The 25,305-nt window shown below is 38.8% G+C and overlaps 1 protein-coding gene across 2 annotated transcripts in view; it reads left to right on the forward strand.

The window, feature by feature from the left end:
• The window catches only part of RBMS3 (RNA binding motif single stranded interacting protein 3), a 612,128-nt gene that overhangs the window by 143,553 nt on the left and 443,270 nt on the right, over positions 1 to 25,305 (forward strand). For both annotated transcript variants that reach the window (XM_063303918.1, XM_063303920.1), the window contains exon 2: positions 10,630 to 10,799. In XM_063303918.1, coding sequence (XP_063159988.1) covers positions 10,630 to 10,799 — 170 coding nt within the window. The remainder of the gene's footprint in view (positions 1 to 10,629; positions 10,800 to 25,305) is intronic.

Raw genomic sequence — 25,305 nt, forward strand, 5'->3', positions numbered from 1 at the left:
ATCCAATCATCTGCTGAAAAAAAAAAGTGAATATAATTTTTGTGTCATAAGAATTTCTGTCTGTTACATGATGATGGAATTTCTGTTTTCTCACAATTAGTATCACATCTTGTTAGCTTTTCTGTGTTGGTTTTCTGTGTAATTGTGATTGGAATTTGGAAGAAATAATGTAACTGTTTTTGCTCCTGTGCCTTTTGTCTTGCTGATTTTTACAGTATGGTGAGATATAAAATTTGGTTGGAACGCTTTAGGAATGGGTTGGGTTTGCAAATGTTCCTTTTAGCATCTTTGTCATATATCAGTGTGTGCACAATGGTCCATTAGGGATCTTGCATCTATTTTTGTAGTGTCAATACAAAAGCTCTTATCTAAGAAGGTAAAATGTATTTAATTTCATGGGGCATTAGAGCTGCCTCAGATGTTCCTATTTCTTGCAAAGTCATAATAGTCACCACAGAATGTACGATTACATGTGTGTGAGCCAAAAGTTCATGGATATTGGCTGCAACAAATCTCATGATTTTCAGAGAATGCTTCCCAGGCTGTAGCATGATGGAAGTTGCTTTTGACAATAACCATGATTTCCTGGCTCACCTATTACAATTGCTACATGATTATTCCTCATGAACTACAAATATAATTGTACAGATCAGAGCCAGACCTTGGATTGCCCTCTTTGAAAAACATGAAACTATCAGGCAGCTAAAACTCATTGTGTTGGCTTTACAGCTCCATGTTTAGTGTCTTTGAAATTGAGATACCAATGCAAATTGGAAATGACATTTGCTTTATTTCTCATTCAGCTGGCTTTAAAAAGTTGTTAAAGGGTTGGAACTCAGTATATGTCAGATCTCTTTGTAGATGCCCTGAGGCTTCATATGGGGGAACAGATGGATCAGAATGCTTTAGATTCTCCTTGGCAGGTATCATTTCTCATTTTATAAACACAACTGAAAACTTTTTAAGCACAATGCTGATAATGTTAATACAAGTTTCCTAGAACTTTGTATTTGTGTAATTTAAAGGCTGTTTAGATGAAGTGACACTACTTGATTTTTATATAGCAGTGGAATAATCTCAGAATAAAAAGATTATCCCATGTCTATTGAACTATACCATAGCGTAACTCTATATTGAAAGTCCTTTGTTTTGATTCATGATGATTTTTTAAGAAATACAATATAAGAATTCTACTTCAGAACCTATGTTTCTCTGAATGTTTTACATTACATTTTAAAAGATAAAGCCTCTCTTTTCATGACCACATGGACATATCCATGTCAAAGTGTACGCATTAGGAAGAAGGATGCCAAAATACACATAAATCATTTTTAAAAATCACAATCTGATTATGTGACAGCTTGAACTGATGATCAGGTGAAATATGAGAGAGACATCTATGCTGACAAAGCCCAAATATTTTTTTCCCCTTAAGAAAGGAAGACTTCTGTGGGAAACATTAGGATGACACCATAAACTGATGGCCTTCAGATATTTTGTAACTACAATTCCTAACCAGTATAACCAACACAACTCCTGTTGGGCATCCAACTAGGGATTTGGGAATTGGAGTCCCAGTATGACTACCTTTGGAAAGACTGCTAAGGGTATAAGTGACCCCATTAAAACTCTTGTTGCTGCATTCTGGTCAGTGAGATAATATATTTGTTCTTGTTTTTTCTTGCTTGTTCTGTAGTTCAAGGGATAGCAGAAGTTCAAAGTTGTGATGTTAACTTTGCTGGTCACTGAACTCTGCTATGTGTATTAGAAAATGGGGGGCTGTTTATCCTCAAGTAAATCATTTCATTTAATGTCAGCCTTTATAACTCCTGTATCATTAGAGAAGTTCACTAAAACTAATTATTTATACAGTATAAATAATTAGATAGTATCCAGCTGGACCATGTACTTCTAAGGCCAGAAATAAAAACTGCAGTGATTCATTTGATCAGTGCATGTTTCTCAGCAGCAAATCAGAGTAGTACTTATCAGTATACTTGTCACTGGGCAAATTTCAGTGGTTCTGCTCTGAAGGACACTTCCCTACATTCTGTACTGTGAAATCCTATCTGATTGCAAGCCTCTCTTTTTGAAAGATAGCTGTAAAAACCAAATGGCTGGTATTTGGAATGTATCCAACTGAATGCAAAGGACATCCTTTCAGATCTTCATTTCTGAGGTATAAATAGCACATCTTGTACAAGGATCATTCATTCTTCTTTACTGAGATGCTTGCTTTCTAACGATTTTTAGCTGAAGTTAGAACTATAGTAAATTTTGAAAGCCTGTACAGGCAACATTTTCAAGTGCTAGATACCATTTTGTGCTCTTGCACAATGGCATGGATACCAAAATGTAACTTTTTTAAAAGTCACAAATCTTAAAAAAAAAAAAAAAAAAAGCCCAACACTACAAATGTACTTTTGGAAGAGATCAACAAATGTCGAAAGATTTTGAGAGATTGCAGTGTCCTTACCCCAAATCTCATGAGTTTGGCAATGAGTTTCAGCTATTTACAATAATAATGTTATGAAATTCGTGAGTTCTCTGGATGTCAACTGAACAGATCCTGCTTTCCTTTCCTATTTTACATATTATGTAAGAATCAAGAAGATTTTGTGGATGTGAGTATCTCACAGATAATGTGATCTGTGAGATACTCATGTAAGTGAAATTATTTTCCTAAAGTATAGACTCGAGCCTTGGTACTCAAGGCCACTTTATCATTGTTTAGAATATATTTACAATACATTTTAATATGTTGGGACCAAGATTTTCATTCAGAGATTAATGTAAATGGAAAAAAATGTAATAATCCTAAAAGATAAATGTTTTAATCAGAGAGTTACATAACAACAGTAATGGAACACAGAGGGGAAACAGTGCAGCCTTTACTTCCCATTACCGCACAGTAGTTTTATTTTTTTGCATCAGAACTGACTTCTTTTCAGCATTGATAAAACATTCATATTAGATAAGGAAAATAAAAAGGTATCATTATTTCTAATTATTTGCTGATTTATTTTATAAACAGTATGATCGGTAGCCAGACAAAAATCTAACACTATGTTTTCTTCATCTTTAAGCATCAAACGTGTGTGTGTGTGTGTGACATTTCATTATTTTTGCCAGATGAAAGCAACTCCTGTTTGTTAAATGAACTGAATTAAAGAGTTTAAAAATATTTCATTTTATTTATTTTTTCTAAATAGTAAAGACTAAGAGTTGAATATGTAATCTGTCTTGAATTTCTGGGGGGAAAAACTTGTTTGGAAGGGAAGAGGCAGTGTGGTGTAGTGGTCAAGGTGCTAGATTAAGAGTGGGGAGACCCCAGTTCTAATACTTCCTTAGATACAGAAGCCAGCTGAGTGACCTAGGGCCAGTCATTCCCTCTCAGCCCTACTCAGCATCAGGCTTGACAATAAGCCAGCTGAAAAACAAAATCTCTTTTTGCATCAAGCATTGATTAGCTTTGCAAGAATTAGTGGGCACATTACAGAATGAGTGGACCCTACAACTAAGTGGGTCAGATGCTAAGAACAACAGCAGCAGCCGTTCTTTGGAAATAATATATGCTGATGATGTCAGATCCTTCTAGTACTGCCTTGAGAAGAACTATGTTAGACTACACATCTCTTATGTACAGAGTACCTTATAGTAGAACAAATGACCTTAAACAAGAATGCTGTGGTTTTTAGAAATTGAAAACTAACAGAAATCGACTACATTATTTTTTGAGTCTTTTAAGGTCCAGTGCCAGAGGTTGTCGCTAGGATAATATGGATCATCCATTGTAACTTCTCTTCTTTTACTGTTTGTTTTAAATGGTTTGAGAATATCAGAAATTTAAAGGAAACTTTCATCAATTTACAATTAATATGTGTACTTCTGTATTTTTTCCGGGTGTGGGGGTAACAGTTTTCTACAGCCTGCTTCATACAGGGTAAAGAAGCTGTTGGGCTATAGAATATATATTATAATTTCCATGACTTGTAAGTCTGAATTAAATAAACTGCAGGTAGCAAAAATGTTTTTATAATTCCTTTTGGCTGGGATCAAGATCAAACTAGGTGTGATACAAGAAATCCCTGATAAAGATCTGCATTTAAAAAAAAGTAAGAGAAGCCACTGAGCAATAGAGAGAATCAGTATGGAGCCATTGTGCTGAGAGCTGCTGCTTGCCCCATACTGAAAGCGTAGACAAATCAGTATTATTCAAAGTTATTAGAGAACTCCTCCAGTAATGTAGTGTATATATGCTGTAAAAATAGCAATATATTGTGACCTCCTAATAAGATATTTCAGAAAATTAAGTGTTGTCTAAATACATAATAGCACTTATACTGCCATCATAATTAAGCTCATATTTAGAGTTGGGCACAATGCAATTACTGAAGCTTTTCAAACATACTATTTTAAAACGTTAATCTGTCAATTACATGTCAAGGACCCATTTTTGTCAGTTTATTTTTCACACATAGTTTTATAACTATTAAAGCATAACTGTTGTTGCTTCAGGGAACATCCATAACATCTTACACACAAAAAATCACCAAACCTGAAGAATGCTATTATCAGTGGCGATATTACCATGTATTGATTCTGTAAGATCATAAGAATGCCAACATCAACAAGAGTGTTGTCTCAAGTTAACTTTTAAAATATTAATCTCTTTGGATATTAATATTAATATGAAAGGGATATTGCAAAGGTAACATTTCTGTTTTTTTGGAAAACATCAGATTTGTGGAGTGGTTTACAACTTGTTCCAGGAGCCATTGTGCAAGAGCTGTTTCATTAAGCTCTCCCACAACTCATTACCATTTCGTTAACCTAAACATTGCCTATAGGAGTTGTGTTAGATCTACTTGGGCTTGCACTAATGGAACAGTATCAGCTATTGTTTTGTTGTTTATTCGTTTAGTCGCTTCCGACTCTTCGTGACTTCATGGACCAGCCCACGCCAGAGCTTCCTGTCGGTCGTCAACACCCCCAGCTCCCCCAGGGACGAGTCCGTCACCTATAGAATATCATCCATCCACCTTGGCCTTTGGTCAGCCCCTCTTCCTTTTGCCCTCCACTCTCCCTAGCATCAGCATCTTCTCCAGGGTGTCCTGTCTTCTCATTATGTGCCCAAAGTATTTCAGTTTTGCCTTGAATATCATTCCCTCAAGTGAGCAGTCTGGCTTTATTTCCTGGAGTATGGACTGGTTTGATCTTCTTGCAGTCCAAGGCACTCTCAGAGTTTTCCTCCAACACCACAGTTCCAAAGCATTGACCTTCCTTCTCTCAGCCTTCCTTATGCTCCAGCTCTCACAGCCATATGTTACTACGGGAAACACCATTGCTTTAACTATGCAGACCTTTGTTGTCAGTGTGATGTCTCTGCTCTTAACTATTTTATTGAGATTTGTCATTGCTCTTCTCCCAAGGATTAAGCGTCTTCTGATTTTCTGACTGCAGTCAGCATCCGCAGTAATCTTTGCACCTAGAAATACAAAGTCTTTCACTGCTTCTACATTTTCTCCCTCTATTTGCCAGTTATCAATCAAGCTGGTTGCCATCATCTTGGGTTTTTTGAGATTTAGCTGCAAGCCAGCTTTTGCACTTTCTTCTTTCACCTTCATCATAAGGCTCCTCAGTTCCTCTTCGCTTTCAGCCATCAAAGTGGTATCATCTGCATATCTGAGATTGTTAATGTTTCTTCCAGCGATTTTAACTCCAGCCTTGGATTCCTCAAGCCCAGCATGTCGCATGATGTGTTCTGCGTACAAGTTGAATAGGTAAGGTGAGAGTATATAGCCCTGCCGTACTCCTTTCCCAATCTTAAACCAGTCCATTGTTCCGTGGTCTGTTCTTACTGTTGCTACTTGGCCGTTATACAGATTCTTCAGCAGGCAGACAAGATGACTTGGTATCCCCATACCGCTAAGAACTTGCCACAATTTGTTATGGTCCACACAGTCAAAGGCTTTAGAATAGTCAAGAAAACAGAAATAGATGTTTTTCTGAAACTCCCTGGCTTTTTCTATTATCCAGCGGATATTGGCAATTTGGTCCCTAGTTCTTCTGCCTTTTCTAAACCCAGCTTGTACATCTGGCAATTCTCGCTCCATGAATTGCTGAAGTCTCCCTTGCAGGATCTTGAGCATTACCTGACTGGCATGTGAAATGAGTGCCACTGTTTGATAGTTTGAACATTCTTTAGTGTTTCCCTTTTTTGGTATGGGGATATAAGTTGATTTTTTCCAGTCTGATGGCCATTCTTGTGTTTTCCAAATTTGCTGGCATATAGCATGCATTACCTTGACAGCATCATCTTGCAAGATTTTGAACAGTTCAGCTGGGATGCCGTTGCCTCCTGCTGCCTTGTTGTTAGCAATGCTTCTTAAGGCCCATTCAACCTCACTCTTCAGGATGTCTGGCTCTAGCTCCCTGACCACACCGTCAAAGCTATCCCCGATATTGTTATCCTTCCTATACAGGTCTTCTGTATATTCTTGCCACCTTTTCTTGAACTCTTCTTCTTCTGTTAGGTCCTTGCCATCTTTGTTTTTGATCATACCCATTTTGGCCTGGAATTTACCTCTGATGTTTCTAATTTTCTGGAAGAGGTCTCTTGTCCTTCCTATTCTATTGTCTTCTTCCACTTCCGTGCATTGCTTGTTTAAAAATAATTCCTTATCTCTTCTGGCTAACCTCTGGAATTTTGCATTTAATTGGGCATATCTCCCCCTATCACTGTTGCCTTTTGCTTTCCTTCTTTCTTGGGCTACTTCTAGTGTCTCAGCAGACAGCCATTTTGCCTGCTTGGTTTTCTCTTTCTTTGGGATGTATTTTGTTGCCGCCTCCTGAACAATGCTGCCAACTTCTGTCCAGAGTTCTTCCGGGACCCTATCTACTAAGTCCAGTCCCTTAAATCTATTCTTCACCTCCACTGCATATTCCTTAGGAATATTAGTGAGCTCATATCTAGCTGATCTGTGGGTCTTCCCTAATCTCTTTAGTCTGATCCTAAATTGTGCAAGAAGAAGTTCGTGATCTGAACTACAGTCAGCTCCAGGCCTTGTTTTTACCGACTGTACAGATGTCCGCCACCTTTGGCTGCAAAGGATGTAATCAATCTGATTTCGGTGTTGTCCATCTGGTGAAGTCCATGTATAAAGCCGTCTCTTAGGTTGTTGGAAGAGAGTGTTTGTTATGCAGAGTGAATTGTCTTGGCAAAATTCTATCAGCCTGTGTCCTGCTTCGTTTTGTTCTCCCAGGCCATACTTACCTGTAATTCGAGGTGTCATTTGACTGCCCACCTTAGCATTCCAGTCTCCTGTGATGAAAATAACATCTCTTTTAGGCGTGTTGTCCAGTAGGTGCTGCAGATCCTCATAGAACTGCTCTACTTCAGCTTCTTCAGCATTTGTGGTTGGGGCATATATTTGGATCACTGTGATGTTAGATGGCTTGCCCTGAATTCGAATTGAGATCATTCTGTCGTTTTTTGGGTTGTATCCAAGCACTGCTTTAGCCACTTTACTATTAATTATGAAGGCTACTCCATTTCTTCTGTGGTCCTCTTGTCCGCAGTAGTAGATCTGGTGGTCATTTGATGTGAAGTGGCCCATTCCAGTCCATTTCAGTTCACTGACGCCCAGAATGTCTATCTTTAATCTTGACATCTCACCAAGAACCACATCCAATTTGCCCTGGCTCATAGATCTTACATTCCAGGTTCCGATGGTGTGTTGATCCTTAGAACATCGGATTCGCCGTTCACCACCAGCACCGTCGGCCGCTAGCCGTCCTTTCGGCTTTGAACTAGCTGCGTCATCACGTCTGGGGCTAGTTGAGCTCATCCTCTGTTCCTCCCCAGTAGCATTTTGACCATCTTCCGACCTGGGGGTCTCATCTTCCGATGGTATACTGACATATCTCTGGTTGTACTGATCCATTTAGTTTTCACGGCAAGAATACTGAGGTGGGTTGCCATTACCTTCCCCAGGGATCGCATTTAGTCTGACCTCTCTGTCATGACCTTCCCGTCTTGGGTGTCCCTTCACGGTTTAGCTCATGGCATCATTGAGGTGCTCAAGCTCCAGCACCACGACAAGGTAACGATCCTTTGCTGAAGATCAGCTATTGTACTTTCCTGCTATGTAATGTTGGACATCAACAAATACAATTAGCGATGCTGTTCTACCAAGTCTACAATCTGAACAGAGAGAAAATGAGAAAAATGGGCAGTTTGGGGAAAAAGATGATAATCTTTCATTTTCCCCACCAAATTCTCATGGTGCTCCACATCCTGTTCCATCTTGCTCAGAAGGAGAGTGTTCTTTGATTGGAAGGTGGGATTGCAGGCACATGGTATTTGTAGTGGCTAATGGTTTGCTTTTTTTTTTTAATATGCTTATGTGTATTGTGGGTTTTCTGGGGCCATCTAGATCCTGTAGGATGGGCAGCATACAAGTATCATGGATGGATGGATGGATGCAGATTTTATGTTATTTAAAAGATTTGATCATACTTTTATATTGTCTATTATCGGCCAATAAATTTTAATAATAATAATAATAATAATAATAATAATAATAATAATAATAATAGAACAGGGTTTCCCAAATGGTGAGGTGTCCCTTGGGGAGGTGCAGACAAAGTCCAGCAGAGGTGTGAAGAACCTTTCAGTTATATTGTTGCAATAAATCCACCTTTCCCAAAGTTTAATTGTATCATTTTCATTGTTCATTTATGTTCATTTTGGTGTTTGGATTTTTAGGGGAAGTGTGGATATCAAGATTGCACTAAAGAGAGATGTAATGGCAAAAGATTTAGGAAGCCCTGGTCTAGAACAAAGACTTGATTTCCCCCCCACTCCATTCATTAGTGAGCTCTGAAGAGGAGGAGCCTGGGTTATGAATTTTCTTTTATTTTTAAGTCCTCCAGCTGGATTACAGAGTGTTTCATGCTGAGAGTTAGAGGAACATATACTGTAGTCTGCCAAACAAACTGACTGGCAGTGGTTTTTAAGGGTCTTGGATGTTAAAATCCTTCTCTCCAGTTGCCATTTTTATTTCAAGCATTTAATTCCCACTAAAATCTCAAAGCGGTATATTGAAGAATTCAGAACATTCTACAGAAGGTTAAAAGAAGTTGATTGAAGATATGTATTAAAATGTTACCTGAAATCTGCATGATAAAATAAACAAGATAAACAATAAAAGAGAATAAAAGCAGAATGAAAGCTAAAAATAATACTTCAGATTATAAATTAACCTATTTTTTAAAAGCCTGGGAGAATGAAAAACCCCGGAGCCAAGAAAAGGAGTAAGGAGAAATCAGGCGCACCTCCCTGGGAGGGTTATTCTAAAATCAAGGGGCTATTACTAAAAAGGCTCAGTCTTGGTAGCTACCCACTGTGCTTCAGCATGGGAGCAGGCCCTTTAAAGAAGTTTATACAGTATAGGTAGAAACGTGCAGGAAGAGGTCTTTCTGTCAGCCTTGTAAGGCAGACCAGACTAAGAAACCAATGTTATATAGGTCTAAAACTACTTTTATGGAACAGCTTTAGTAACAGAATCTTGCAAATTTGAATATGCATCCCCTCTCACTCATTTTATCTTAGCGTGAACTAGGGAGGGCTTATCTGAGACTTTTTCTTAAATTAGATTCTTGGGATGGATTCAAACCCTGCTTGTCTGATCATTGCCTTGGTAGCCTTCTTCCTCCTGTCCTTCAATGCCATTCCCTTTTCCCTCTAAGCTTTGTCCAGATATTGTGGTTCTATACCTGGAAGGACTTTATAGATTAATACCAGCACCATGAATTGGGACTGGAAGATAAGTGGGAGTTTTTTTTAACCAGAAATACTAGTATGTGTTTGGTCATACAACTAAGCTTGCTTTCTTTACAAGCTCTGCTTTGCCCAGCTTCTCACATTCATACTTCTCTTACAATCTTATAAGATCTTAATTTATTATTTGATGGTCTGAGTGAAAATGTGCTATATTATTGATGGACTGATTGGGATAAGTCTCTCAGTTGTATATTGCCAGCACCCAAGATGACTTAAAATTAATTTAATGATATATATCCCTTATCATTGCTTTTTATAAAAGTATTGCTGAAAATATACTTGAGAGAATGACATAGTTCTAACAATGTACAATTGAAATCATATATAGTATGCCTCAGGAGGAAAACAGCTTTTATCAGAGTGCCTATGATAAAGTTGAGTAATTTCAGAACTGCCACATAATTACTTAGGACAGATATGTACTATCTGGATCTGCTGCACGGTATGTGCTCTTTGAAAGCCTTGGGTGTGACCTCCAGACCCCCTCCCATAATTACCAACAAATCATATTTTTGTTGTGGGGTGGGGAATAAGTTAATAAGCAACAATCCTATCAACTGTGTTTAATGCAGTGCATATTTTATTAGTTTTAAATTGCATCCAATTTAATTGCTATCTTGGCTTGCCAGTTTTTTAGGAGTGCATCCCCAACATGCCAATCAAAGGCCATGTGTGGCTCTTAGCCTGAAAAAAACAATGCATCCCTGGCTTAGGCACAACCCAGGGTTACTGTATTGCTACTGATTGTATTTTTTTCCAATATTCTTCTCTCTTGTTTTCAGCATTCCTATGCACCAGCTCCCCACCCCATGGCTCCTCCCAGCCCCAGCACTAACAGTAGCAACAACAATAGCAACAACAGCAGCGGCGAACAGTTGAGTAAAACCAACCTGTACATCCGAGGCCTTCCTCCCGGCACCACTGACCAGGACCTGATCAAGCTGTGCCAGCCGTAAGTAAAATTACTTGCTCTGTCTGCCCACTGGAAATTGCATGCGCAAGGACAGATGGTCCCCAACTACTCTGAACCTTGCATGGGCAGTTTTATTTATTTATATACAGATGAAGTTGTTAAGTGCGTGGCATGCCTGTCAGGGGCTAACATCTGATAAAAAGTAACTTGCATCTTTGTCTTGAGGATCAGGTTATTCCTGATAACCTGTACTGGGTAAAAAGCATAATAGATCTGCAGACTCTTTGGGGAGAAGGAAAAATGTCCACTTGACACTGAGTGAGGTATGTATTAGTGGTTGCTGGAAAACTTGCTGCAGTGGAAAAAACAACAGATGATAGAAAGACAACAAACATATATCCCAACATGGCTATTGCAGGAGTAACTTTTTGGGAAAGATCTGATGCCCCTCTCCCTTGAAAGTCTTAACCCTCCCAAAAATTAGCATACTGTATCAAAATCAAGTGCTGCCTTGAGTCTTCTTATTTGGAGTAAAATTGAGGAGGTGGAATATATTATTATTTTATTTCTGCACATGCCTCTCGGCCTACAGTGTTCTAATAACAGTATTTAGTAGGCTGGTAGTTTTTAGGGGATTTATGAGAAATGCAGTTTCAGTTCAACTGCCCAGGACAGATGGGTTTCATTTGGGTTTGGCATTCCTCTCCCACTCTTTCTTCTCAATCACCTCAGAATTTTCCAAATGAGGATAGCATTAAGTGTTAAAACTCACTTTATCAGATGATGGGGGAATAGTATTCACTGTGGGGAGTCTGTAATACATGGCTCTAAGCATGCACGGGACGTATATCAAGCAAGTGCCCAGCCCATCCTCCCTGGGGGTCCTTGGATTTGCGAAGTTGCTCATCTCCTTCTATTGATGCATTTGCAGGGTTGGTATTAAATAGCCTCTCAGATAGGTAAATTATATACGGTACCTAGAAGCAATTGCTATAAATAAGGCATATACTTCACAAAATCCTTTATTCTTTTGTTTTAGCTCTAGTTATAATAAAATTGCTACCAATTCTGTGGAGGACCATTGTCACCATGTTACAGTTATAGCCCAGCACCTTTTTGTCTCCTCACACTCACTTCTGTCAACAGTCTGCAGTTCCTCCTTGCCTCAGGCTCTGTGATATGTTTCCATAATTCCCTTTTGATTAGCACCACCTTTATACATCCCTTCTGTTGCCTAGGATCTGTTCTCTGAAATTCTTGGTTTTAAAATCTAATGTTTGTTTTGTCCTTTTTCTTGAGGCTTCCTTAGCCTTCAGTTCAAGCCCACAAAGGATGTGCATAAAAGTATGTGTAATGGGGGTGTAATGGTCTGTGTTACAGAGGAAGATGGCATAGTTCTTTCGTTCTGTTTTCTGTTCCTTTTTAATACTGTTACTTGATTGCAATTGGTGGTTTTTAGGGAAGCATAGCCAGTAGCCCTGCTCTTTCCCTTGCACTCCCTTGCTTTCCCCATATTGGAGCAGGGTGGTCTGAAGGGCAAGGTTTGCACTACATGTCTCCCTATTGCAGACTTTCCCTGTCTGATTATGGAAAGTGGCAGACTTAAGTGGCAAAGTGGGATGTAGAAGGTGACAACAGCCATCCCAGCCTGTTTACAGGCCTGTAATTGCATGCAGAAACATTTTTCTTCTGTGATTTTAACCTATTTTAACCAGGTTTGGATTAAATATCAGAAATATTGATATTCTATATTTTAAAATCTGTGTCTTACAGATTACATATAGCATATCACTGTAGTACTGGCTGTGTCATCATGCACAGGGTCTGGAAAAACTTTATTTACTGTTTCAAGCATGCCAGTAGCCATGTTTGTAAAATATGTATGTATGTATGTATGTATGTATTAATACAGATACTAGGGCAATTTGCATATATCGTAACCAGAAAATATATTGAGCTCTTTCTTAGGATCAATGTTGATACTAGTGTGTTGGCATAGAATTCCATAAACTTTGGTCAAGGTTTATTTCCTTCCTGCCCTTCGAGAATACTGGCCAGTATTCTTTTGTAGCAGCAGTCTGGCTGCAAGGGTACTGATGAATGCCTGTTTACTGGGAGATGATTCTTTGGGTGCCATCTGGATCAACTAGGTCCATCAGCAGGGTCACCTCAAGTTTGGAAGCCGTGGCCTTCCTCTTTCCTTTGTCATCTGCATTTAGAACAGTCCTATATCTAAAGGTAGATATGGAATTGTTGGTAAAAATGCATTGTGTGAAGAAGTCATTGTGTGTGCATGACTGTGTATTGTACTTAGTATGCATTGAGCACGCTAGCTTTGATCAGGCCCACTTTTCCATTTCCTCATCCATGTACTGTACACACCTGAATGTGATTCTCTTATTTTACAATATGTAGCTTGTCTCATTTGTTTTAATGATGCAAAAATAAACCTGGTCCTCAGGCTCCTTACCACATGCACATATGCCATCCTTACATACGTGCATATGTGTCCTCTGTTTGGGATTAATGCTGGACTAAACTTACACCAGTTTAGAAGTTCAGCCCAAGTTGTGTGGAAGTACAGGGTGAACCATCCCTTTCTCTCACCCCCTTTTGCCTCTCATTCTGGGGCAAAATCTTGTCAGCAATCCAATATGCCATCAGCTGTCATTTTGTTCTCAAACTAAAAAAAAAAAAAAAAATCTGGAGGAAAAAGATGGTCACCATCTGATTGGAGCAATTGGGAAGATGAAATGACCATAGTGATTGGGGAGTATTTCAGCCTCGCCTTGCTTCTTGATATGCAGTACAATATGTTCACAGACATTTTTGGAAATAGGTATGAGAAACTGATATGTGGAGGAATATGCTATAACATCCCCTGCCCTGAACATGGGCCTTCCCAAACTACTAAACAACACTAAGTTGGGCAAGGCTCTAATAAGCTTTCAGAGCCTTTTCACTTGTGACAATCATGGAGAATTTGACAGACTGTGTGGTCTAATCTGCAACAAGTATAAAAATGCAATTACTTGTACTCACAGAAACTTTCACATAACCATAATAGCTATTGGAAAATATTTCTAAAAAGAATTGCTCAATGTTATTGAAGCAGTATCTTTAAAAATAGTGTGTGAAAGCAAAACATTTTTCTTACAGCTTTCCCCTTTTTCCAGCCACAGAGTTGCTTCCTTGTATCCACTCACTATCTTTTCTCCCTGGTGGGATACAGATCTAGAATAGGGTTGGCAGCCTACGGCTCTCAGTCTAATTTCATGGATCCTCCACTTCATTTCAAAAGCCCTCTGATTTCAAGAGCCTATTTGAGCTATCTCTTTCCTTCCCTGAAGCCTGCTATTTGGGCAAAAGAAGGGTGTCAAAAAGAAAACAAATGAGTGAGACACCCATTTAAAATCATAGAGTTGGAAGAACCACTCAGGACATAAAATCAATTCCTTCTCAATGCTGGAATCAAATTAGGGCATCCCTGTGTGATGGTTGTCTAACCTCTTCTTGAACATATCTAATGAAGTAAAGCCCACCATGCATCTGGGTAGCAGGTTCTAATATTTAATTGGAATCTGTCTTGTTGTAATTTAAATCCATCATTCTACACCCTGTTTTCTGGAATGATGGAAAACAAGTCTTGAATTTTTTCCATGTGATACTTTTTCTGGTATCTAAAGAATGCTGTCATATCCCCTCTCAGTGTTCTCTTCCTAAGGCAAAACATGCCCAACTTTTTCAATCTTTCTTCATAGGTATTCATTTTCTTCTTGTACTCTAATCAGTCTTGTTGACCTTCTCTAAATGTATTTCTTTCTCTGTATCCCTCTTAAAGTGTAGTGCCCAAAATTGCTGGATTCAATACCTAAGATGTGGGTTCTTCTGGATGCCTTTTCCTACAGCTCTGCCAATCATGTGCCACTTGTTGATAATTCCTAACATGGCCCTTGGTCAAAATAATAAACATAACAATCAAGTTGGTCACCTTTGAAGATGGAGCTTGAAAAAGGGAAAAAGAAAGTGAAATACATGTCAGAATGAGACCTCTTTGTGGCTACATTCTTGACACTGAGTTTTGAAGGCTTCTTAGAATTGATTACAAATTGTTTATGGGAAGAATTACTACATTTTTTTTAAACTTAACAAATATAAAGAAAGACAGTGGTATGAATCCACTGAAAAGGAGCATAGAACATGCTGGGTAGAGGTAGGGGAGAGGATAAATTTAAAAAAGGGATGGTAAACAATATTTCTGTTTCTAAGCTTTTTCTATTATACAGGCCATGAACTGGAAGCACCAATAGCAGAATTTTAATTGGCTTTCATTGATCTGTGATTCTAGAGAATAGAATAAATTCCAGCTCCATGTTCAATAAACGTCATTGTTATCTAAGCATACTTTTACATCTGTGTTTTATTTATTTGATTTGATATCATTTTTGTTGCACGTGGAATAGAAAATAGTCAGCTGTAATATTAGTGACACTTACACTGCCAAGTCCATTATGCAACGTGCCAGACATTTTTGACAAATGGATCAACACCATCAAACCTTTGATCAACTTAAAGTAACCTTGTCAAATAATCTGTCAAATGGAACAAATAAAACTATCAGAAAACAACTGAGCACTCAATGGTCACCTAGTAAATAACAAAAATGTTTCTGGAAATTTGTGATGTTTTTGTTTTGCTATATACTTTTGGATTTGAAAAATTGCCTCTAAAGAGATTTCAGCTGAAGTACACGGAGCTTTTAGGTTGAGGAAATTGTGTGTGTGTGTATGTGAGTTTGTGTGTATTCTCTGTATTATATAGTTCCTCTGTGTTGGTGGTTTTATTAGTCATATATACTATGTCTGATTAGACACTTGAGAAATACGCTATAAACTCAATGCTCTTCTCCCTGCCTATTTACTGTCTAGTTTTCCCAGATGCAGCTGATGGGTACTGTGGGAGGTGGTACCTGAGCAAATAGGTATGCTTAACATCTCTGTAATACTTTTCATTTTCTTTAAAAGATTAAAACTTAAAAGATAAAAAACAAGGCCTACCCTGATTGATGGGATCATTAAAATAGCAGGCTGGAACCTAAGTGAGTTTTTCTAAAGAAAATATTTATTTTTGATAACAGCTTCTCCATAGGGCAAATCTGTTATGGACCCAAACTGTTTGTTTGTTTGCTATTAAGTAATACTTGTTTTAATGCAATTGATTACAGAGCTCAATCAAGTTTAACTTCATAAAACAATGGTTTCATAAATATGAAATATACTGTATATTGTTTGTTTGTTCATTTGTTTGATTGATTGATTATATGCCATCAAGTTGTTGTCAATTCTTAGCAACCACATAGATTTTCTCCATGACTATCTGTCCATAACTGGTCTTTCAGGTCTTTCAATGGTGCACTCATCTCCACTGTAACTGAGTCCATCTACCTTGCTGCTGGTTGCCCTCTCCTTCTCTTTCCTTCTATCTTTCCCAGCATTAGAGCATTTTCCAGAGAGCTGGGTCTTCACATAATTTATCTGAAGTAGAATAATTTGAGCCTGGTCATTTGTGCTTTGAATGAGAACTCTGGGTTGATTTGTTCAATGATCCATTTGTTTGTTTTCTTGACTGTCCACGATATTCTCAGGAGTCTTCTCCAATACCAAAGTTTGAAAGCATAATACTTGTCCTATCCTGCTTCTTCTTTACATTTAATTTTAGCCCCATTTTTTTTACTTTGCTCCTTAATTTTTATTACTAGAACTTGCAGATCCTTTACATTTTCGGCTATCAGGGTAGTGTCGTCAGCATAGCACAGGTTATTGGTGTTTCTTCCTCCACTTTTAAAACCATTGCCATCTTCTTCCAATCCAGCTTCCCTTAATACATATTCAACTAGGTTGAATAAATAAGGGGAGAGTATACAGTGTTGTTGCACTCCTTTGCCAACCTGGACCCAGTCTGTACTGTGGCTTCCTGACCAGTATATACAGTATGATTCTTTTGAGGACGATGAGATGTTCTGGGATTCCCATTTTTCTGAGCACAGTCCACAGCTTGACATGATTGTCACAATCAAAGTTCTTTCTATAATTGGTGAAACACATAGTGACTTATTTTTTATAATTTTTGGTTTTCTCAATTATCTAGTGTGCATCGGCAATAATGTCTCGTGTTCCTCAGCTTTTCTAAAGCTAGCTTGAACTTCTGGCATCTCTTTTTTCCATGTAGGACTCTAATCTGTGTTTGATGATCCTAAGCACTATTTTGCTAGCGTGTGAAATTAAGGATATTATATGATAGTTATATGATGGCCTTTATTTCCCCCCATAGGATTTTCCAGAACAATTTTTTCTGTTCCAACTTGAATTAATTCTAAATAAATATGTTCATAACTATGCCTTTCCTTCAGTACAATTTTAAAACTATGTTTGTTGAGACAATTATATTCATATAGTAGTTCAGTTGAAATCAGTTACTAACATATCTCACTGATTTCAGTAAATTGTATGATTATATATGGACCTCATTCAGTGTTTTAAAACCATGTCTCTTTTATCCCTACAAATTTTATTGAGAATGCTATAGGCTTTGGAATTGATTTTCTATTTAAATACATTCAGATGAAATGGAGTGGCTACTTATTAACATAAAAATATATATTTGATTCAGCTATTTTTTTTTCTTGTTGTAAATCTGTAAAAATTCTGTGATTGGAAATTCTAGAACTTGAACTTAAGGGACTATAAGAGGAATTTAAGACATGCTCGTTCTAGGGAGAAAGCTCATTGAGTGATTATCAAGAGTTTGGCTAGTAAGTTTGGTGGGGAATTGTAATAGACTGTGTATTTAATTAGGTAGTAAGCCTTTCTGTGTGCCTGATTAGGTAAAAAAATTGAGATTCAAGTGTTTAAATAAAAGTGCTCTGTTGGGATGGCTAATACTATTGCTTCTGAATATACTAGCAAAAAACAAACCTTGGGGTTCTTGGATCATAGAAAAAATATATAAAGCTATTATTGTGAAGGTACAATAATAATAAAAGACAGAAAACTTAAAAACTAAATCCTATGACTTAAGAAAATGGTGAACATCAAATCTTTTTTTTTGAAGGGGGTGTTCTTGTAGCTTTTACGTATTAAAACCATCGTTTTTTTTTGTTTTTGGTGCCATCAAGTCAGTGTTTGACTCCTGGCAACTGCCTGGACTAGTCCCTGCAGTTTTCTTGGGAAGGTTTTTTTGGAAATGGTTGGCCATTGCCTTCTTCTTAGGGCTGAGAGAGTGTGACTGGCCCAAGGTCACCTAGCTGGCTTTGTGCCTAAAGCAGAACTAGAACTCACAGTCTTCCGGTTTCTAGTCCGATGCCATAGCCACTACACCAGTCTGGCTCTCTTTTAAACAATCCGTATGGTTGACAAATAAACACAATAAAGAAACTACATTTCTAGCAGTTATTCGTTTTACCAGTTTTATAGTGACAAAATAATACTTAACGTGTCCTACTTGTTTAAAAAAATATCCTTTTGAATCTTTATAGATTTAATGGAACAACTTAATATTAATGTAGGTATTTTTATAAAAATATTATTTTTATGTAAGAAGCTTATTGAGTTAATGAAAGTAATTGCATTGTTATTTAAATGTTACTGTATCTTTCCAACTACATTTATAAATAACCAATTAGTACTCTTACCGTTATTAATGTTAATCCAGAAATGCATATCAGGATCTAACAAGTGTACAGTTTAGAATACAGGCTTTACAGACTTTTTTACCTGTGTGATGAATGGTGTGCAGTTCTATTCTCGGCATGGTAGGCTCTGCAGCATGTAGAAGAAAAATAGATCCGTGTGTTGTGCTAGTTGGAAAAAAAGATTTGTATGCTTATTTCCACATGGGCTATGAATTACACTTACAGACTCTAGATCAGGGTTTCTCAGCCTGGGTTCCGTGGAACCCTAGGGTTCCATGAGAAGTCACTAGGGGTTCCCTGGTGTTCTTGCAGCTACATTTTGGATAGTTGCTTATGTGAGAAAAATGGAGCCAAGCAAAGGTACTCTAAATCATGTTTGAGAATTTTGTAAACTGCTATAGAAAAAGCACTGTAATAGGGGTTTGAGATAAGGGATCCAAGGGCAGTGAGACCTTTCCAGTGATGCTGCTCACAATCTGGTATTTGCTCCTTAAATGGCTATTAACAACAAACACCATGCAGTGGATTAAGAGCTTATATCTGCATATCAACAGTCACAGTAATGCTGTGTCAACTTAGAGAGTCCATAGTTCAGTAATATGCCCTTTATGTTAGAAGATCCAGGTTCAATCTCTGACATCTCCAATTAACGGGATTGGGTAATAGGTAACGGAAAAAAACTTTAAACGTAAGATCTTAGAGGATGACTTCTAATCAGAGAAACCAATAATGGGCTAAACCAGAGGTGCACAGTCTAAAGCCCTAGGATTTCATGTGTCCCCTAAAGCCCTTGGGGCAGTAGCATTCACAGATTTCCACATATTGTTACCAAATTCTAATTTTTGATGTGGCAGAAGGGGGAAATAATTCCTACATAACTGAAAATTAAATATTATTACCTATATGTTATTTTGATGTAAAATTTAAATCAAACTTCAGTTTTGTCCTGGTACTACTAGTGACTTTCTCAAAGACCAAGTGTGATCCTCAGACCCACTGAAGTAGACCATAAAGGCTGGTATGAGTGGACTGTTGCCTTCATGTCCTGCTTTCAGTCTTCTGATAGGCACCTTGTAAGTTGCAGAACATAAACTGTGGCTCTTCAAAGACTGTCCCTAAATTACTTCTGAATGATATCTTTTGGAAAGGGAAAATAATTAAATACATGGGAACTTTTAACTATATTTAAATTATTATTTGAGTTAAATGTAATCCAGTTTAGTTTTTGCCCAGTCTCCCCCATCTTTGCTCCCATAGTATGTCTCCCACAGCCTACCAGTCAAAAGCCAAGTGTGGCTGTTGATCTGAAATAGGTTTTCCATCCCTGAACTAAATAAAAAAACTATTTGGCCTGACATACAGTAGTTTCCTGTAGGTTTTTCTGCAGTGCTCACTGAAGAAGATTCCTTTCATCCTTCTTTTATAGTGTGAGCTGTTCAGGAGAAGAAGCAGGAGACTTCAAAACACACTGAAACAAATCAAACATGTCATTTTGCTTTAGCATTAGAAACATAAGAACCTCCATTGTTTCATAAAGCAGCTTCATATGGGTGAAAGTTATCTTCTTCAACAAGTGTTGCAGAAGGAGTGTAATGGTTGCCTTGTTTCCCAGAAAGACACGGACTCACTTAGATGGGGCTAAGGATTTCCGTTTAATGAGAACAGAGTGCATACGTGCAAAAAGACGGAAATGTGGGCGTGGTTGTGGGGTACCTCGTAAATACCCGTGGTGCGGACCTGGCCCTTCTCCACCCCCTATTGTTCCACAGTTTGGATCCGGATCCTTGATGGGCGATCGGGATGCGATACCGGTCTGTTGATGGGCGATCAGGATGATTATCGTTGGTCTCCTCTGTCTCCTTCCCGTGTCTGGTGCAGGTGTGTCCCCCGGGGTAATGTGGAGATGTCCAGGCGATATGTTGATGGCTTCTCTGGTCCGGGCAAAGGTGTGCCTCCTTTGTCTTTATGATTGCTTTGTGTTTAAGTGTTTAAGGGATTAGGATTATTCCTTCCTCCTTCCTTCCCTTTTCCTGAAAGGCATGTTCCCCGTTGCGATGCATGGACGCCTTGCAACGGGGAACATGACAAGGAGTTTGAGAAGAGTTTTCTGCAGGACTAACCAAGGAATTTTCCAGGAGGATAGATCCATTGTAGGCTGTGTGGAGTCCTGTAGTGTGCATCAGAAGCTGTCAACTCACCAGTGCTCCCAAAGTTTTTATGTCTCAGGTCAGTTCCCAACAAATGCATCTCACCTACTTCCCTCCCCTGATACTAGTTAGCTAAAATATCTTGCCAAGTGTGTCCTGGGTGAGATGAGCCACCCCACCTATGTCATCTGTTCCATACCTGTTGTATGGATTGTATAGATTGTAGCATGAGTTGAAGGCATATAGCGCATGCTGCAAACTATCCTACAGTGCTCTCTGAAGCTGGTCAGCCTGGAAGACTTTCAGTGCATGCTTCAGGAGCTCTAGGATGGGCATTTGACGCAGGTGAGACACTGTAAGATGGTGGAGCCTCCCTTGGGACATGCTGGCCAGGAGGTTTGGCCAGCCAGTGCTGGAAAGAAGTGAATGAGTGGTGTTGCCCACTGACCACATTGCCCCCCTGGATTAACCATTAAGCAAAATAAGCACCTATTTAGGGCACCAAGGGAAGGGGGGCACCACAGAGATTTTTTCCCTCGCCATCATGCCCTTAACTCCTCACTGCCACACTGAACTTCAGTTTTCAATAAACGTTTGTATGTGCACTTTTTCCCTTATAACAATTTTATTAACAATGCATTAAAAAGTTTTTTAAAATTTGCATTTTTCTATAACCCTACTTAAGTGTAAATAATGTGCTTATATTGCTTACTGCTATCTACTGTTAAATATTTTTTAAGTTTATATTTAAAATAGTTGTGGCATCTGGCCTGGGGATGGTCTCAAAGAAATTTAAACTTTTAATCTCTTATTTCACCTTCATCACTTACTGAGCTTTAATGTGTCGTCAGTTAAGCAATGGAAGGCCAAAGGACACCATTGTTAGCCTGTTCTTAGGGCATCAGCTAGGACATCACTTAATCTGAAGTGGAAGTAAGCCACCCTGTTTGTTGCATACCTGTTAAGGTTGCTGGTTGCCTTTGATGCATGCTGCAGACAGTCCTGCAATGCTTTCCAACATGGAAGACATTCAGTGGAGACCAAAAAGACTTCATGTTGGGTGGCTTTGGTGAATGCTGTCGGATTGCCTGCAGCATGTGTGCATCAAAGCCAGCCACTCCAGAGTCCCTTCTGAAGGTCCTTCAGGCTGTCTGGCTTTAGAAATGCTACGGGATTCCCTGCAGCCTGCATTAAAGGTGCCAAGGTCGAGCTCCCTTGGTGAGCACTGAAGGTCTGGCTAGCTTCTGCAAACAGGGCAATCCCAAAGCCTGTCTAGCCTGGAAAGATTTCAGCTACCACTTGCTGAGAGGAGCCTTCTCTTGCTGCATTGGTCCAGAGCATTTCAAGTGACACAAATTGTTTCATTGAGGTGAATTGGGTAGCTACTTTGCTTCAGTGAAGCAAATCAGGTTGCCTCTAATGGTCCAGTTGCATTATCAAAGTGAATTGTTATTGCTTTAGGCCTAATTTTTAGAATAACCAGTAACCAAGTTCTATCTGGGCAAGCTGTAAAGCATGTACCATTCTATTCATTTCAGCAATCAAAACAGTTTCAAACAACAGATAAATTAGCTTAGCTTTAACATTTTAAAACAGCAGAACGGAGAGAAAGAGAAGTGACACACAAATTGCAAGCATATTTAATGCTTGTTCTGTTTGTTACAAAATAATACAAAGCAATTCAAATTAAATTAACTAGAAAAAAAGTTTTCAAAATGAACCTTAAAAGGCAGTCAGCTAACCCCTCTCCCTCCCCTCCCTTTCCAATTCTCTTTCATAACAGCAGAAAACCCTAGGTCATTGTGTGCCTTAGGCATTACAGGAAGTCCCATCTGGGATGTGAAACTTTGCACTGTATAGAGAAGGAAAAAGCCAAACTAATATAAGAGAGATTTGAACACCTGCCACCGTCTGTGTTTAGGAAGCATTTTTTCTCTCCATTGGAACATGAGAGAGATGTTTTGTTTTTTTTCTCCCATTTTCTTTCTCTTTTGTTCTTGTTCTTCTAATTCATGTGTACTTACATAAGCAGATATGTCAATAATATACACATTTTTTTCCCCAAGACAAGCAAAAAATAGGGATTTGGAAGAAACTGTAAAGAAACTGTTGTCAATGTGGTCTTTTTAAAAGAAACTCTTCAGTAGGGATACCTAGAGAGGTTACTCTGTTGACTTGAAGTTGTAAGGCATCTTGTAGGAGGATTGTGTTCCATAAATCTCACCTATCTCACTTTCTGTGTTTGGAGATGACACCTCTTTGCTCCTCTCATAGACCCTGGAGCCTTTCAGCTATGAAAAAGGTGAATTGCAGAGGTTTTATGACCCCTAGACAAAGGTGAATATTCCAGGGTGAATTTATTATCTCCTTCTGATTATGTGTCCTTGATATCAGTATGTGTACATTTCAGCACCTAGTTACTGAACCTGATTTTCCATGCAAGTTTCAAAGGAAGTTGGTGGGTTCAAGAAAATGTTTTTCAACCATGCCATTGTCCTTATCATTCAGTAAGCAGTATACAGAAATGAAGCTTCAGGGTAACAAATGACCCTCAGAATCCTTCCAAAATTCCCAGTTACTTCTAAGTTGCAATGTAAAGAGCATTTTCAAATTATTTATTTATTTTCTATCCTTTATTATTTGTATAAATAACTCAAGGTGGTGAACATACCTAATACTCCTTCCTCCTCCTATTTTCCCCACAGCAACAACCCTGTGAGGTGAGTTGGGCTGAGAGAGAGTGACTGGCCCAACGTCACCCAGCCAGCTTTCATACATAAGTGACATTTAATTATTTTAACTTAATTTTAATTATACAGTAATATTAAATCAAATTTACCTTTTTTTGTCCTAGTCTCATATGCTTGTTGGGGTGCCTTCTCTAACTCACTATTCGAAAGCCAAACTTAGTTCTAAGCTTGGAAGAGTAATAGTAGTCTTATCTCCATGCTCTCCCTCTCTTGCTCGCTCCCTCCCTTCCTTCCTTCCTGACTAGGGCTAGGTGCATTGATCTAAAACAATATTTGTAGGTTAGAGATCTCATCTAAAATCTCACAAAATTAAGATCTTACAAGATTTTGGAATTCTTAATTTTAGAATATTGTGCTAAAATGCTGAAATATTACCATTATTCCCTGAGTTCTCATAATATTTTGTTCCAAAACCTGATACCTCACATGGTCTTACAATCTCAAGAGATTTTGAATATATACACATTGTTGTTTATTCGTTTAGTCGCTTCCGACTCTTCGTGACTTCATGGACCAGCCCACGCCAGAGCTTCCTGTCAGTCGTCAACACCCCCAGCTCCCCCAGGGACGAGTCCGTCACCTCTAGAATATCATCCATCCACCTTGGCCTTTGGTCAGCCCCTCTTCCTTTTGCCCTCCACTCTCCCTAGCATCAGCATCTTCTCCAGGGTGTCCTGTCTTCTCATTATGTGCCCAAAGTATTTCAGTTTTGCCTTTAATATCATTCCCTCAAGTGAGCAGTCTGGCTTTATTTCCTGGAGGATGGACTGGTTTGATCTTCTTGCAGTCCAAGGCACTCTCAGAATTTTCCTCCAACACCAAAAGGATCTATCTTCCTTCTCTCAGCCTTCCTTATGGTCCAGCTCTCGCAGCCATATGTTACTACGGGGAACACCATTGCTTTAACTATGCGGGCCTTTGTTGTCAGTGTGATGTCTCTGCTCTTAACTATTTTATTGAGATTTGTCATTGCTCTTCTCCCAAGGATTAAGCGTCTTCTGATTTCCTGACTGACTGACTGCAGTCAGCATCTGCAGTAATCTTCGCACCTAGAAATACAAAGTCTTTCACTGCTTCTACATTTTCTCCCTCTATTTGCCAGTTATCAATCAAGCTGGTTGCCATAATCTTGGTTTTTTTGAGGTTTAGCTGCAAGCCAGCTTTTGCACTTTCTTCTTTCACCTTCATCATAAGGCTCCTCAGTTCCTCTTCGCTTTCAGCCATCAAAGTGGTATCATCTGCATATCTGAGATTGTTAATGTTTCTTCCAGCGATTTTAACTCCAGCTTTGGATTCCTCAAGCCCAGCATGTCGCATGATGTGTTCTGCGTACAAGTTGAATAGGTAGGGTGAGAGTATATAGCCCTGCCGTACTCCTTTCCCAATCTTAAACCAGTCCATTGTTCCGTGGTCTGTTCTTACTGTTGCTACTTGGCCGTTATACAGATTCTTCAGGAGGCATACAAGATGACTTGGTATCCCCATACCACTAAGAACTTGCCACAATTTGTTATGGTCCACACAGTCAAAGGCTTTAGAATAGTCAATAAAACAGAAATAGATGTTTTTCTGAAACTCCCTGGCTTTTTCTATTATCCAGCGGATATTGGCAATTTGGTCCCTAGTTCCTCTGCCTTTTCTAAACCCAGCTTGTACATCTGGCAATTCTCGCTCCATGAATTGCTGAAGTCTCCCTTGCAGGATCTTGAGCATTACCTGACTGGCATGTGAAATGAGTGCCACTGTTTGATAGTTTGAACATTCTTTAGTGTTTCCCTTTTTTGGTATGGGGATATAAGTTGATTTTTTCCAATCTGATGGCCATTCTTGTGTTTTCCAAATTTGCTGGCATATAGCATGCATTACCTTGACAGCATCATCTTGCAAGATTTTGAACAGTTCAGCTGGGATGCCGTTGCCTCCTGCTGCCTTGTTGTTAGCAATGCTTCTTAAGGCCC

This window comes from Candoia aspera, chromosome 4 (genome assembly GCF_035149785.1).
Source record: "Candoia aspera isolate rCanAsp1 chromosome 4, rCanAsp1.hap2, whole genome shotgun sequence".
Lineage (NCBI taxonomy): Eukaryota > Metazoa > Chordata > Lepidosauria > Squamata > Boidae > Candoia > Candoia aspera.